General features: G+C 36.1%; 1 protein-coding gene across 1 annotated transcript in view; it reads left to right on the top strand.

Annotated features, from left to right (window-relative positions):
• Nucleotides 1–16,615, top strand: part of RYR2 (ryanodine receptor 2) — a 323,964-nt gene that overhangs the window by 240,584 nt on the left and 66,765 nt on the right. The window contains exons 69-76 of the mRNA XM_086460401.1: nt 686–926; nt 1,337–1,424; nt 2,995–3,087; nt 3,442–3,612; nt 4,559–4,618; nt 8,818–8,952; nt 14,240–14,352; nt 15,958–16,054. Of these exons, the coding sequence (XP_086316527.1) occupies nt 686–926; nt 1,337–1,424; nt 2,995–3,087; nt 3,442–3,612; nt 4,559–4,618; nt 8,818–8,952; nt 14,240–14,352; nt 15,958–16,054 (998 nt within the window). The remainder of the gene's footprint in view (nt 1–685; nt 927–1,336; nt 1,425–2,994; nt 3,088–3,441; nt 3,613–4,558; nt 4,619–8,817; nt 8,953–14,239; nt 14,353–15,957; nt 16,055–16,615) is intronic.

The following is a 16,615-nucleotide window of genomic DNA, read 5'->3' as shown; positions in this document are numbered from 1 at the left end:
CCTAAAATTCTTTGTAATCTAATGGATATGTTACAAATGGTTTTGCACTAATGGGCCCAGATGAAGTGCTAATTTACATATTAATTTTTATGAGTAGGTTTGCAAAAAGCTTGTGTTAACAAGTCTCAAATGGCTGGTTGATGAATGGTTGAATCAGTCTCATTTCTGTCTACATGTAAGCCTTCCAGTGTCCTAATGTGCATGGGAAATACAGGCAGGCTGTTTCAGTAGGTTTGCAAATAGCTGCAGCATGCTTTCCAGTTCTACTTTGCTCAAGCTAAAAAGCAACGTTCAAAAGAGGAGCCAGTGGCTGAAAAAACTTGTGTGTGCTCTATGTAGCTATAGATGTGACAACCCATACATACCATTGAACAACTTCTACATTACTCAGTAAAATTGTGCGGGCAAATACCATTATGTTGACAGAATGCCAGTAAAGAGGCATTTCAAGTTTTATGGTCTTGCAAACTTAGTCTGTGAAGTTGTAACTTCTGCCCTCATAGTGACTGTGACTTTGTGAAATCCTGACCACATTTAATTCTTGGTAAAACTTCTGCTGATTTCAATGGGGGCAGGATTTTACTCTGCAGTCTAGAAATAAGGTCCGAGAAAGAGAGGAAAGGTAAAAGTTTTTGTTTATATTTTGTGGCCAGGTATATATTATAATATGCATTGCCTTAAATAGTGTTTTCCCAGCCCATCATAAGCAAAGCGAAACCACAGCTCTTAAAGACACACTTCCTGCCACTGATGGATAAGCTAAAGAAAAAAGCAGCAGTGGTTGTATCGGATGAAGAACATCTAAGAGCAGAAGGCAGAGGTGACATGTCGGAGGCTGAACTGCTCATCCTAGATGAGTTCACTACTTTGGCACGGGACCTCTATGCCTTCTACCCTTTGTTGATTAGATTTGTGGACTATAACAGGTATGTGGAGAGGAATAGGTCAATGAATCTTGTAAAATCTTCCTGTTTATTGATACTGTCTCTTATCCCTTTGAATGCTAGCACTGAATTAAAGTAGCTTTTACTCAGCCTGCCAATCTTGAAGTTGCTCAAGCTGATGCGTTATGACTTTTAGGAGGAGTTGGGGTCTCTTTCAGAAGAAAATCAAAGAAAAAACAGACACAATTCAAACCTGTTGGTTTAGACATAGGATTAATGTAAAAGGATTTTAAGGGTTTTGAAATAGAACATAAAAAGCTGCTGCTACCAGAGGATTAAAAGCCTGCATGCTTGGTTTTGTTTGCTTGTATCCTTGTAAAATGTTGAAAACTGATTTCAAAGCATAAAGCCAATGAGGATCATCCACATTTCCACCCTTTTACCGATTTTAGGGCAAAATGGCTTAAAGAGCCCAACCCTGAAGCAGAAGAATTGTTCCGCATGGTGGCTGAGGTCTTCATTTACTGGTCAAAGTCTCATGTAAGTAATTCCTTGCTAAATACTTGTTTCAATTAGGTTTCTTAGTAAGCAGATCAATTATTTAGTGGTTGTGTTTGGGAAAACACTTTTAATGACAGAAGGGAAACTAAAGATGGGAAGGTATTAATGACTTTCAGTTTTCTGAGACTTTTGAAATACCTGAGTAGCTAGGGGAGTTGATGTGTGTTTTGTAGCATAGTAACGCTGATTGTAGATACTTTCCGTATAAATTCTGGTTGGTTTGTTGTGGGGTTTTGGTATGTGTTTTTTAATATATATTAAGCTCATTGAGGTCTGTGGTGGGTGGTTTTTTTTTTTCCAATCAGTTATTTTCACCTCCCAAAGCCTTTTTATGACCAGGATGTATGGCTGGTAAATTAGTAGTAGTTGTCTCATTAAAGTTCATTTTCCTAAGTTGTACAGTCTGTCTGCTTGAGCCACTTGTTAGAGTTACAATAAAAATAGTGTGGAAAGGTTTTCAACATGAGTAGTGGAACAAGGGTTTCCTGAAGGAAATGTACAGCTCTATTTACAGGCACTTAATTTGTGTTGCAGTGTAGATTTGTATTTCTTTAATAAAAGTTAAAGGTATATAATTCAGTTGTTAAGCCTCGGTCTGAGCTGGATTGAATGAAAGTAAGTCAGTAAATGTTCTAAGAGCAAGGAAGTAGCAAATATATTTTACAAGTAATTCTCTGAATAAAACTTTTTTTTCCTACATGATACTATTTCATATTTCATAAATTTTACCTGTTAAAGATTTCTTCTTAATTCCACTTGTACAAAAATTACCCTTGGCTCTCAAGTCTCATTCCTCTGTTCATATGCAATAACCAAGTGGTCTACATTAAAACCTAAACAGGCACCATCCCTGTTAATGTTTAAATAAAAATAAAACATGATTCATGTGAATACTGGAACAAAAAGGAAAAACAAAACAAAACAAAAGACACTGAATACTTTCAGACATCAGATCTCTGCATGTACTGGTGTCTATACTAAATTTCTTTTCTGCCATAATTTCAATTTCCTCAAGTTTGGGAAATGATACCTTATTAATTCTGTACTTGTGCCTGAATTTGGCTGTAAGTTTTATTATGCTGTGCATAGAAACTAGTTGCACAGTAGGTAGATACTGGATCATCAAGTTACTTGTGTATTCATAAATTCTATCTTTTATTTAAAGTTTTTAATGTATCTCAATATAGTGGGATTTATGCTGGGTGAAAAAGTTGAATGGATGATTTACTAAGGGAAAACCCAGGTAATATTTTTATATTGAATAAGAGAAAGTGTGAGTTTTTTATCATAGCTGTTTCATGGCCAGAGAAACATTTCTTTCTCTCTAACAGAGAAAAAAAAAAACGCCCCAAAACCCACAACCCTCTGAGCTACGTCATGTAAATAAAGCTAGAATTCAAGGCTGCTATTGATCATCCATTAATTTTTTCTGTCCTTGTCTTGGATTTTACAAATTTCCTGTTAATTTATATTATTATTTACAATTTGTTTAGATACGTTGCTCATATATCAGACGTGCTTGTAACTGAGATCTTTTATATATTTCCAGAATTTCAAAAGGGAAGAGCAGAACTTTGTGGTACAAAATGAAATCAACAACATGTCTTTCCTTATCAGTGACACCAAATCTAAGATGTCCAAGGTAGTGTAAAGATTTTTGTATTTTTCTCTTTGCAGAGTGGAAGGAGACAGGAGGACTCCAGAAAAGCACTTAATTTGGGGGGGGGGGTTTGGTTGTTGTTTTGTTTTGGTTTTCTTTAATGTAATGATATCTGTTGGAAACACTGAGTTGAGAATCAAAACGTAGTCATTTGAGAAACACGGTGGACTTTCAAGATATTGGTGCAAAATATTGGCAGTGATGTAATCCCCATTGGATAGGGTTGTAGCTCTATAGGTGGTAAGGAAATTGTCAAACCAAAGACAAGTACAAAGTTGCTAGTACAATTCTTTTATTTAATGTTGGATTTATTTTCATCTTTGCTTTATGCTGCAGGCAGCAGTTTCTGACCAGGAGAGGAAGAAGATGAAGCGAAAAGGTGACCGATACTCTATGCAGACCTCTCTCATTGTGGCAGCATTAAAGAGATTACTTCCCATTGGCCTAAACATTTGTGCTCCTGGAGACCAAGAGCTAATTGCACTGGCCAAAAATCGATTCAGTATGGTAAGTGCTCTTTCTGCACTTCTGAAAGGTAGAAATGTGTTACTAATGAATTTTTTTTTAATATTTCCACCCATGCTCATTCTTACAGCATGACACAAATAATCAAGACTGTAATTCTGTTACATAAAGGCACAATGGGTGTCTTATGGTAGTTAGTAATCTACCTATTGTTCCCATTTTCAGGGCATAAAGCATTTCAGTTTGGACATACTTTTTTCCTAAATTATCAGTATATGAATAGAGGTGACATTCTTAAATTAAAAGTTATTTCTCTCTCTCTTAATTCTTAATGCTAAATTGAGTTTGTTATATTTTATGAAACTTGGATTTGGAAATGCAAATAAGAACTGGATATTTCCTGACTTCTATGCCAATATCATAACTAATTCCTTTTGATCACTGTCATGTGAATGCAAGAATTTCTGTAGGGATAGACTGTTTTAAAAGTTATTTTTCTAGAAGTAAACGCACAGTGCAATAATGTGATTGATTATAATTTGGAATATAGTCCTTTCTCAAGCTATGATACTTTATACACCCAGCAGGTTATATGACCTTCAGCTGAACTGAATGTTTATATAGGATAAAAGATCTCCAAAAGAAACAGAAGTCAAATCAGAGAAGGATGTGTTCATGATAATGGTTTCATTTGGTCAAACTTTGGTTAACATATGTATATATGTACATACTAATAATTTTAATTCAGACTTGCATTTACTATGTTACTGTGGACACATATGAATGATGCCATCCAGAACTTGCTCCTGTGAGCTTGGATATGGCTAGCTCTGGCCTGATATGAAAAGACATATTGCCACTGAGATTTTTCTCAATGTTCCGCATTATCAATTTTATTCATCATCTGAACTAAGCCCAAAGTTGACATTTACATATTTTCTCAATTACCTTCTATTCCTAATTTATATGATTTGTAATTTGTTGATAGAAAGATACTGAAGATGAAGTACGAGATAGCATCCGCAGTAATCTTCATCTCCAGGGCAAGGTAATCTATATGCAGTTTTTAAAAATGATTTTTTTTTCCCTTTGAAATCATTTATTGGTGCCATGTAATGACAACCTACCTTGGTTTGTTAGGATAACTTGTAGTCCCTTTTTCTCTTCTGTCAAGTGACTTGTTCATGTCAATTGTTAAGTATTAGGTTTTTAATGTCTTTATATAGCCATTATATACAATAATCATAGAATCATAACATGTGGCCCTTGAAATCCCTGCCTATGCACACCATCAATATGAAATTGGAGATGGAAGCAAGGTCTACCACTGTTTAAACTCTAGCTTCTATTATTTGGGATAGAATCTGCAAAATGCTCCAAGTTAGTTTGTATCAGTTGGAAGTGTAAAGGAGAAGGAAGCTGCCACTTTGGTAGTGAAGTGCAAAATCTCCACTTTGCTCAGATTTGTTCCTGTTTTTCAGCCCAGAGAAAAGTATTTTGGAAAAGTGTAGATTTTTCTTATGGAATTCCCTTTAGTGCCATATGAATAGCCCTAGGGAAAAAATCCTGAACTGGCCCAGTGTAGCTGAACTGTTTTATTAATCCTTCAAATAATGGCAAAGAAGAAGCCATAATACAGAAAAATATAATAAAATGATGTACGTTTCTTCTCTATTGAAGGAAGATGGAATTGGACCTATGGAAGGTGCTTATTTAGGATTGTCCTCTACCTCCTCCCCCTCCCCTAAATTTTATTACCTCAAGATAAAAACTAAGTAGTATTTCCTGTACTCATTAAGTGATTAAAAGACAATAAACATGTGAGTTGGAAATCTCGCTTTTTTATCCTGAAAGTATATTTAAGAATCATCCAAAAGTCTAGATTCCACTGCGGATTAGTGCATGGCAATAAATGTTTTCTTGATTTTAAAACGTCTTGGTAATGGGATGGCTCTTCCTGAATAATTTCTGAAGATTAATTTACTCCCATCTTATGTATATTGCTGCAATGTGAAGCAAGATTGTGTGGAGCTTGGAGTTTCTGGGAACTCACAAGATACATAATTTTGCAAAGCTAACCATTAACATTTGTCATAAAATATTACAAATAAAAGTACAATAGCTTTAAATTATAGGGATTACACATAGAAAAATTTACCACTGAAAACAAAAGATTTGGTTATACCCTAAAAAAAGCTTGAAATACTTATCCTTATATAGCAAATACTGTTATATACTGAGAAGCAGAACAAACCACACAGGCAAAGTACTAGAAAGAAAAGAGCATTTACGAAGATCTTCATGAGCAACAGTGATTAAGCAATGTGCACTCCACGAACCTAAAAAATGTAAATGTGTTGTGATTTTGTGTGTGAACTTCAGTAATGTTTCCTTAATGATGAAAATAGGTATTTCTGTTCTGACATTTTCAGTATGTGTATATTGTCATTTTGTCAGCCATGCAGTTGTAAGTCTTGCCTGGCATTTCATGCTGCTTCTTAGCACTTGTTCTCCTGTTTTAAATATGCCAGTTTCTATTTTGTTTCTTTAGGGTTGCGTTCTGCATAATGCTATTAAGAAGTTTCTGTCTGTTACTGCTTTCTTGCCTTGGAGTAAAGATACTTCTTAATACCTTGATCTGTGCTTTCTCTTCAGAAACTTCCTTTGTTTCAATTAAAAGTTTTCTGTTGTTCAACAACATATCATCTCCTCTGTTTATAACACATGAGACTAAAAATACTTTAAATTTCTTGTGCTGATGAAATTTCACAGTGCCTTGATAATTAAGAAGAAAGTAATCTTAGCTAATCCAGAGTACACATTGACAGAGAATTTTCCAGTTGTAAACTTTTCAGCAGTGACTTTGGATTTTCCTAATTGTAGAATGAATTCCCAGTGGAAGAGGACATTCTGAAAGGGAACCACATGATAGCTTCCAAAGATAAATAGCTATTGTAGCTAGCTTTATTTTATAGCTGTGTACATACTGCTTTACTAGCTTTGAAAAGCTCTGCTTTTGATGTGTGTGTAAAAAGTAGTCAATTTGACTATGGCATTTCTGGGACCTCAAAACTTTAATTTATTGTTATATTTATTATCTTTATTATGATTTGTTTCTATTACTAAGTAGTTTGTTCTTAGTTGATTGAAATAGTATCTTTTCATTCTAGAGTTCATGTTAAATCTAAGTATATAACTTAATTATTTAAAAGTATAACGCATGAAGTTAAATTCAGTAGTCATTTCCAATGTACACTATAATTTATTCCATAATTCTCTCATGGCATTAGTATGCAGTCATTATCATGACTGAATCAAGTGCACCTCAGATATAGTCAAGTATGATGTTTCTTGTTCAGAAAAATTATGCCATTGTGCTATATGCGTATACTATCCTTCTGTTGTTTGATTGAGTCAGACATAAAAGGAATGTAGGCCAAATGGTCTTATAAATTTAAATTATTATTTAATGTTATGAATTAGTATGTAACTTAGTTATAATGGTGTTTGTGTAAGGTAGCTTTCAAAACAGAGGAAAAATACCACTTCTTGGAAAGTCTGGGGTTTTTCAACCATAGCAATGTTTTTCTTCAAATGGTGTTTTCTGTTAACCACTTTTGCTTCTCACAGACACCATGTTCTATCATTTATGTTAGACCTAAAATGTAATTTATCTTGATTTCTTTTTGGAAAACTGCACTGTTTGTGAATCATCCTTCTGAATCTTTAGCTATTAATGTCATGGCATCTATTTCATGCATTTGTCTACCTTTGTCTACATTTGTCTTCACCCTGTTTCTGTCTTTCCTTTCCTTGCATGCCTGCATGCTGTTACTCAGTACCGAGCCTTTTATTTCAAGAAATTGATGACGAAACTTGCATTCATTTTGACATGGATGAAGCTCAAGTCACCAAAATCTTCTTCCAGCCATGCTAATTCACACCTTGAATTGTCAACTACTCATACCCTTAGAAAACTACCTATACAAAAAAGCTGTACCTTGATAGAATGTGAGGAGTCCTCAGATCAAAAGACATCTCCACCTGTGATTAAAAAGTCTTTTGTGGACTATCCATTCATGATGATCCAGTCAAATGCTCACACAAAGACTGTGGATATGACAGTTGTTAAGAAATGGAAAAGCCGAAAGGTGGAAGAAAGGCCTGCCAATTGTGGCTTTCTAGGTTGTAATAAGCTATTATTGAATGACTGTGTAAGTTTATAACCATTCCTGGAACTTCAGTAAATTGTGTATCATAAGACGTTTTGTGGAGGTGAACTAGAATTATTGTCTCATCTTAGGCACAAATTGAAAACTGGATCCACAAAGGTGTTTTAGAAAAGTAAGTGTTGTGTTTAGGCCCTATTCAAATCTGTAGGGTTTAGGCTCTTAAATGCTCCAGGAATCCAGGCCAGTGTGACTTAAACCTAAATTACACAATGAGGACTGATCACTGGCGACAGCTCTCAGTAAAATGGGATACACATTGCATTTGTCTTCATTGTCATTGGCACAAAAAATGGTTGCAAAGTGTGTTGCATCAATGCTGATTAGCAGAAGTCCTGGGGAGAAAAAATGAACCAAAGAAGGGATTTCTAATGGCAAAATGGAGAATCACAGATCACTGAAATGGAAAAAATGAAATGTAAACAGAAAAATAAGAAAAAACATTTTGCTTCATAAAGTTCTTTATCATTTGTAGGCTAATAAGCAAATGCATCATGAAATAATGTTTCATAAATTGAATTTTAATTTTTTAGCTAGTAATCAGTAAAATTAGGGTTTTTCTAACAATTGAAAAAAACTAAAATGAAAAAAATTAGACATAAGTAAGAATAATATTATTAATTTCCATGACTGAAAATGGAGTATTCCCAACTAGTAGAGCAACAATTTTGTTGTTATTTGGTTTAATAACTGGAAAGTCAATGTACAGTTATGTCTACCTACCTCATATTCTAATTGTTGGTGGCAGTGCTATTTGTTGGCCCCTGATCATTTGCTCTGTGTATGATTATTAGACTTCTAGTCCTCTGGAAGCGCTCAAGAAACATTGCACAAATCAGTCTTTAATTTTGTTCTACTGGTCAGTGTAGTGGACACTGTTTGGGTTAGCCATGTGAAGGTGTGGGTTAGCCATATAAAGTGCTTCCGTTGTCCTTTGAAGCAGTTTCTGTACTAATTAAACTGTTTGACCCTACGTTTGGAACATTTTGCTTTGTGACATGAAATCTTTCTCCTGCAGCTTGAGGATCCCGCCATTAGGTGGCAGATGGCACTTTACAAAGATTTACCAAACAGGACTGAAGATTCCTCAGATCCAGAGAAGACTGTGGAAAGGGTCCTTGATATAGCTAATGTACTGTTTCACCTGGAACAGGTTAGACACATTTTCCCAATTCCATTGTTGCTTAATCTATGCAAAAGTATTCAGGTTTTCTTTTATGCTTTTACCCGCTGTATTTGTTATATTCGTTTCTTTCTTTTGATGGCTACTGTTTACATGCTTCGCATTGTGTTTTGTAATCCAGTATCGTGGTCATATCGATCACAGAGTGTGTTTAGAGCAGCTCCAACAAGCATTTATTTGGAAAAGGACTAAGAAAGTGATATCTATGTTTTAGCTTCCTTCTGGTGCATTTCAACTAGCAGGAAGTAATCACTAAATTGTCCATGGACCATGAAACATGAGTAAAAACAGGCTCAATTATTGAAAAAATGCCTTTTTTCTAGGAATTTTTCCTCATTTGAAATTCTTGAATTATTGAAGTTGCAAGAAACTTAAAGCTGCCTACATGAATATCTGGTTAGAAGCTGCATAGTATAGCTGCAGAGAGTTAGGACAGTCAGATGATTTGATACACAGCTTCTCTAGTGATAGCTTTAGAAAGTTATTTACTATGTACTAGTTAAAAAAGTTGGAAGAAGAATGTCCACTTTACAGTATCTGTATGGAAGTTTGTGAATGTGGGCAAGAATATATGCATTTAGAAAATTAAACTGGCATTGAAATTGAGAAAATTCTTGATAATCTGGAAGTTTTAGCAAGACTACTCTTTGGTGGTCCAGCAAACTACTTGCATACATGAACTCAGACTTGTTCATGCTGGTGCAACAGTGAATACAGACCGAGGTTAACCTGGTCAGCTCAAATATTACTTGCTGCGTCCAAGAAATAGTAGAAACAGGGTGGAGGAATGACTTTTCTGAGAAAGTTCTGGCAGAATCTTTAACTTGTTTCAGAATCTGGCATGAAGCTCTACTGTTCTAGCTAATATTTTTTGCACACTTATATGAGCTTCCCATGTGTCCCGGACTACAGGAACTTTCATTAAAAAAAAAAATCTGTAATTTATTTTGTGTCCTTCTTCCCACTAGCACTGATAGCATTTTGTCTTTTGTCTCTCTGATTAAACTTGTCCCCAGAAATAGAGCAACCAAGAATAAATGGTGGAAGTTAGGTGTTTGTTGGTTAGCTTTGATTTTGGGGTTTTCCTCCCTTTGGGACAAGAGTCTATTACTTACATTTAAGTTTTTAATTCTTTAAATTTTTAAATAAAAAAAAAATCCCCTATGTTGATACATTTTACAAGTCAAAGACTACTTGATAAATTTAGTTTTCCAATTTTTCTTACTGAATTGTTAGCTATTTTGCACTTTAGATTTGTTATGTGTTTTCTGGGCTTGCTTTTTTTAAAAATGTACTGAAGAAACAGCAGGTCAACTTGAAGGGTACTCCTGGTGACATAGATAAACTCTGCTGATTACACCATAGACTACAAACTGACTGCATATAAAATTTGCTCAGGGTTTATTTTTTTCTTCCTTTTCAAAAAACATTTGAAAATTCATGGCTTTCTTGCCCTCTCATTAGATTAGTTGGTTTCACTCAGAAGCTTGACACAGGTTTTCAGACCCCATGTCAGGAAGTTTCCATATTTTGATGAAATCACTGATTCAGTCAAGTAGGAATCAAAGAGATGTGTGAAAGTGCTTATATGAACACCGAGCAGCACTTGGTTGCTAAAAGTGACATTCAGAGATCTTGGAATGTGCAAAGTGTGTTGGTATGAATACCTGTGTCCTGGCTGTTGCATCACACAACTCTTCTTCATATAGTTTGCTAGACTTAATATGGACTTGCTTCAAGGACAACAGCCGTACACAGTTTGATACAAGAGGATGAAGAGGAGTGACTCAGTTTTAACTGTTATTGAGTATGTGTGGAGCAAGCAAAAAGTGATAGAATGTGGGAGTAAATCCATGGCAATCCTGGTTAGTCTACCAGAAAGAGACAGACAGGAAGAATGGGTGTTTATTTGAAAGGATATAAGGTGGCAGTGAGGAAGAAGGAAGAGTAGAGAGCAGGTAGAAATGTGGTTCTATCAAAGTTAACTGAGCTGAAAGGAAATTGATTAGCGTGTATAGAGTTGCATAATTCAGCATTACACTCTTGTATTTGAGTTCAACAGCATATACAATCTCTTGATTTCTGGCATTTTAGCTATATCATCACATACATAAATTGGTGAAGCTTATGTAGTTTGGAGAAATTGTTCAAGGGAGTGAAGCACAAGGTGCAATCCTTGTGTTTTCTGTGTTCTGTCATAGGATCAATCTCACAGCATATAGAATCCAGCAATAATATAGAACAGGATGGATTCCCATTGTAATACCTGATTGACATTTCAGATCAATTCTTCTGATCAGACTTAAACAATGACTTGTAGTGAAGTAAATGCTGGCTGCTTTTATTCTGGGTAGTTTGCACCTGTTTGTTTAAAGATTTGGCCCCAAAGCTTTACTTACCTTCTGTGGACAAGTGTTCAGGTGCTTTTGTTACTGAAACAGGTAATTCAATGTCTTTACGAATGATGAATATGTGATTAGTAGGTCTGTTTTTATGATAGTCTTGAGTAATCATTTGCTCTCTATATACAAATACTCTGTTCTACATATACACATACTCTGATTGCTTTCCTTATTTCACTGGCAACGATTTTCTTTCCATGCACAGCTAACTTCTTTGTTTTTATTGTTTTCAGAGATCTGCTTGCGTAGGCCGAGGCTATTTCTTTTGGGAAAGTATAGAGGGTTTTATAGTTGTTTGTGAAGACATTACTAATTACCTAACTTTCACATTTGGGTTTGTCTGACTTCTAAATGATTAGCACTGACTTTGTTTTGTGACTGTAAATATGTTTGCAGTGAACACTTCTCTATCCTTTCTCTTAACAAATAGTTTTCATTTGTACTTTATCTTTTGGAAGGAGCTTGTTTTAGAATGTCACCATTTAATCTTACAAGTGTAATTATACATTTCACTGAATGCTTGGCAGTATTTTAGTCTGTTTAATTAAATGTTGTTGTTTAACTATGAATAATTTTTCGTATTTCACTAAACTAGAAAAGTTCTTTTGGATTATTATGTTTGGATTGAATATTGAGACAAACATCATCATGATAATTTTGTATTCATCATTTTGAATAAAAAGCCTTGTTTTATTACAAGGGAGAATCACCAAGTCTTTCAGGGTAGAGAGGCTAACTTCCGTTGACTCCTTTGCTGATGCTGGGAGACGGAGGAGCTGTTATTCCACTAGTGCAGTTGTCCATAGAAGAAACAAACAAAACCCTCACAGAATCACAGAATGGTAGGGGTTGGAAGGGACCTCTGGAGATCATCTAGTCCAAGCCCCCTTCCAGAGCAGGTTCAGCTAGAGCAGGTTTCACAGGACTGTGTCCAGGCATTTTTTTGAATATCTCCAGGGAAGCAGACTCCACAACCTCCCTGGGCAGCCTGTTACAGTGCTCTGCCACCCACAGAGTAAAGAAGTTTTTCCCCATGTTCAGGTGGAACTTCCTGTGCTCCAGTTTGTGCCCATTGCCCCTTGTCCTGTCACTGGGCACCACTGAAAAGAGCCTGGCCCCATCCCCTTGGCACCCATCCTTTAGATACTTGCAAGCATTGAGAAGGTGCCCTCTCAGCCTTCTCTTCTCCAGGGTAAAGAGCCCCAGGTCTCTCAGACTTTTTTCATAGGAGAGATGCTCCAGCTCCCTAATCATCTTCATAGCCCTCCTCTGTCCTCTCTCCAGTAGTTCCCTGTCCCTCTTGAACTGAGGAGCCCAGAACTGGACACAGTACTCCCGGTGTGGCTTTACCAGGGCAGAGTAGAGGGGGAGGAGAACCTCCCTCGACCTACTGGCCACACTCTTCTCAACGCATCCCAGGACACCTTGTGGCCTTCTTGGCCACAAGGGCACATTGCTGGCTCATGGCTAACTTGCTGTCTACCAGGACTCCCAGGTCCTTCTCTGCAGAGCTGCTCCCCAGTAGGTCGACCCCCAGCCTGTACTGGTGCATGGGGTTATTCCTCCCCAAGTGCGGGGCCCTACACTTGCCCTTATTGAACCTCATTAGGTTCCTCTCTGCCCAGCTCTCCAGCTTGTCCAGGTCTCGCTGAATGGCAGCACAGCCTTCTGGCATGTCAGCCACTCCTCCCAGTTTTGTGTCACTCTGTGCCTTCATCCAGGTCACTGATGAATATGTTGAACAAGACTGGACCCAGTACTGACCCCTGGGGAACACCACTGGCTACAGGCCTTCGACTGGACTGTGTGCCACTGATCACAACCCTCTGAGCTCTGCTGTTCAGCCAGTTCTTGCTCCATCTCACTGTCCCTCACAAACCAACCAACCAACCCACCCCACACAAAAGACACCCCCCCACAACTCTACAAGAGTGGTATAGCTTAAATGAAACTATATAATCTTGTTGGAGCAATTGTGAAGTAAATCACAAAAACTATGAGTAGCCTGTGGGAGAGGAGTGATCCGTAGCACAGCCTGCAATCATACTTTCCAGTTATCTAGCCAGGCTGTATACTGTTGCATGCAGTTGGTCTTCTGGACCACAGTAGTTGTTTTCTTTTGATGAAAACAAGGATGGAAGGTGGAACAAAGGAAACTGAAAGAGAAAAAATGAGGATGGAGGACACCCAATTTCATCTCATGCTACTGTAGAGCCAGGATGCAGAAAAAGAATACATCTGAAGACAGAGCTGTAATATTATTAAATGTAGCTCAAGTGTTTTGTAGTATCTTATATTCATTCTAGCTATGCAGATTTATGGAAGGGATGTGGTCCTAAGTCTTCGTGCCTGTCTCTCATTTATAAGTTTAATTCCTTTCCACTGTGGCTGGTCATGGTAAATATTACAAATAAAAGATTTCATTGTATTTAAGACAATTCCTGTGAAAGTATTGTCTGATGCAATGTGAACATGTACAATTTACATGTACATAGGCAAAGACTTACATATAAAAGATAGTAAGAGTGAAGATTCTTTATATTAAAAGTGAAAGTTTCCTGAGAGATGGCATCAATGATGATAATATTCTATGTAAAAGATATAAGAAGTAGGATGAAGTGAAAAAGGAGAAGATCTATACCATGTAAGGAAAGAGAGATTTTTGCTTTTATTTTCTAAATTCTGATTCTACAATTTGGATGATCCCTTGAACTATAACACTTTTTCCTGTCTATTATTCTTCTATTATCCTTCCACATGATTAATCTGTTATCTCACGTTCTTATTATTATTATGCCCAGACAGTAAGGACATTGCCACATTGTTTATTTTTCCATGTGTATTTTATGTAACAGGTTGAGCACCCTCAGCGGTCCAAAAAAGCAGTGTGGCATAAGCTGCTGTCTAAACAGAGGAAAAGAGCAGTAGTTGCCTGCTTTAGAATGGCACCATTGTATAATCTGCCAAGGTAAGAGCTGTATTTGTTCTTGTCTTTCACAAATGCATTTATATTCATACAATACTATTTGGTGAGATCAAAAGTAAGGAAAATATGTAAACCAGTAATTGATAAACTGCGTGGTAATGTACTCTGTATATATATCACTTTCTTTTAATACATCTAGTTACTTCCTTTGAATATGTCTTCTGAAAAGAATAACAAAAAGTATAATTTTAAATTTCTCGTTCTCTCCCCCTGCTGTTATCCCACCTGTTCCTCCTGGTATGTTTTCTTTTCTGAAAAGTAGACACATTTCATAGGAGATAAGTGCAGAAACAGACATATTGGTGTCACTGTAATATCTTCATGGGAGAGAAATTTCCTCCAAGGCCATGATATAGCTCTGGAAATATGGAGTTATCTTCATTGTTAGATGCCAAACGTTCTATATGCAGGAAATAAAATGACACCATTTATCTGAAAACCTGTCTATTTATTGTGCACTTTTGGGAAGAACATTCTATTAGACAAGTAATATGTGCACATACTTTAGGCATTTCACACCTTTTCCTGTGGCTCCTTTTCCTCTTTCTTGTTCAATAGAGAATGGGATCTGTAGTCAAGTTTCAGAATCCTGAGATTCTGGAAGGAATGAATGATCAGAAAAAGTAGACATCTGTTTTTTCATGCAGTTGCTAAAAATACTTTCCAGAACACTTGTATCTGATCTTTTCAATATAATAATGTTCTTGGGTTTTCCCAAAAGCATGCATATTATTACTATTACTATACTTAGTAGGACGTTAAAATCTGTTTCAGGAAGCACAAGGACATGATAATCATACTAGCTTGAAATGGGGCTTCTGTGACAGTTGAAAATAGAACAAAGATATTTCTCTCTATAGCTGTTCTTACTTTAACAAGTAGGTCACCTGCACGTAACTAACGTTCTTGTATATTTTAATTATACTTCTTCCTTTTCAGTATATGAGACTGGCAGTTGTTTAAAAATATTAAGATGGTTGATAAAATTCTTTACGGAGAATTGGTTGTCACACAGTCCATTTTGCATTGAATCCTCAAGAAATAGATAAAAAACAGTAAACATCATCATGACTTACCCTCTTTCCCCTAGCCTCCTCATCGGTTCAATTTGATGGAATTTGGAAAAAAATGTTTTCTTATTTCAGATATGCAAGTCTAATCCTGAACATTAAAAAAAATGCAATTATTTGAGCACAAGCCAAAGTTATCTATTGCTGTTATCTTAATGTTTAAATTAAAATTTATATTAAAAAATAAAACTCACTAATATATCAAAGTAATTGACTTTATCTCTTACTTGTATTTCAATTTCTTTAAAGTTCTATTTATCATCTGTTCTTAAAATCATAATTATTATATTTTAATACCAGTGTTACAAGTTAATGAAACACAGTTTTGAATAGAGCATTTTAATGTAAACTTATTTTTTAAAATAGGTGTTTTCAGCACGTTTTACCATAGAAATTTTACTTTCTTTTTAAATGGTAGTTGAAATGGCTGGACAGTTCTTCAAGCTAAATGAAATTCATATTGACCAAATCTTCTCTTTAAAAGTTTACAGCTTTTGTTTTAAATGTCCCTATTTAGGCACCGAGCCATCAATCTCTTTCTTCAAGGCTATGATAAGTCTTGGATTGAATCGGAAGAACATTATTTTGAAGACAAACTGATAGAAGACTTAGCAGTACGTCTGGGTGCAAAGGGTCATGGGAATGTATTATGGATTAATGTTCATCTTGTATAATAATAATTATAAATCTGTGAGGTACATAAGTTATCATCTAAGCTATCTTCATCCAAAGGGGTGAGCTATAACCAAGTCACTCTGACAGGTGTTAAAAATTACAAGTGTTGGAGCTTCCAAAATCCCCTCAGGCAGTCTATTTCCAGGGCTTCAGTAACTTTTTATAAAGCTTTATAAACTTTTGTCTAAATTACATGCCAGTTGCTGTCATTCCCCTGTCTCTTTTCTGCCCTATGGAGAAGGGGAACAGCCTATTCAATTCTTTCTTTGGAGTTAACCTTTATGTGTTTGAACACTTCATAACCCAGATTAAAGCCTTTTAAGTCAAAAGGTTAGAATACGAAAGTAAAGGAATTCTAGTCTAAGTTTAATCAGTCCCTCAGAAACAGACAGAGTCTGCTGCATCTTTGCGGAAGATTCCTCTTGTCAGGAAGGTGGGGGTTTTTCCCAACAACAAAGTGTTAAGAGCCATGTCTTTAGCCTGGTAAATCCCTGGGGTGA

This window comes from Leptosomus discolor, chromosome 2, assembly GCF_034619465.1.
Source record: "Leptosomus discolor isolate bLepDis1 chromosome 2, bLepDis1.hap2, whole genome shotgun sequence".
In the NCBI taxonomy this organism is placed as follows: domain Eukaryota; kingdom Metazoa; phylum Chordata; class Aves; order Leptosomiformes; family Leptosomidae; genus Leptosomus; species Leptosomus discolor.
The sequence above is the reverse complement of the archived record's forward strand: the minus strand, read 5'-3'. Positions and strand labels throughout refer to the sequence as shown.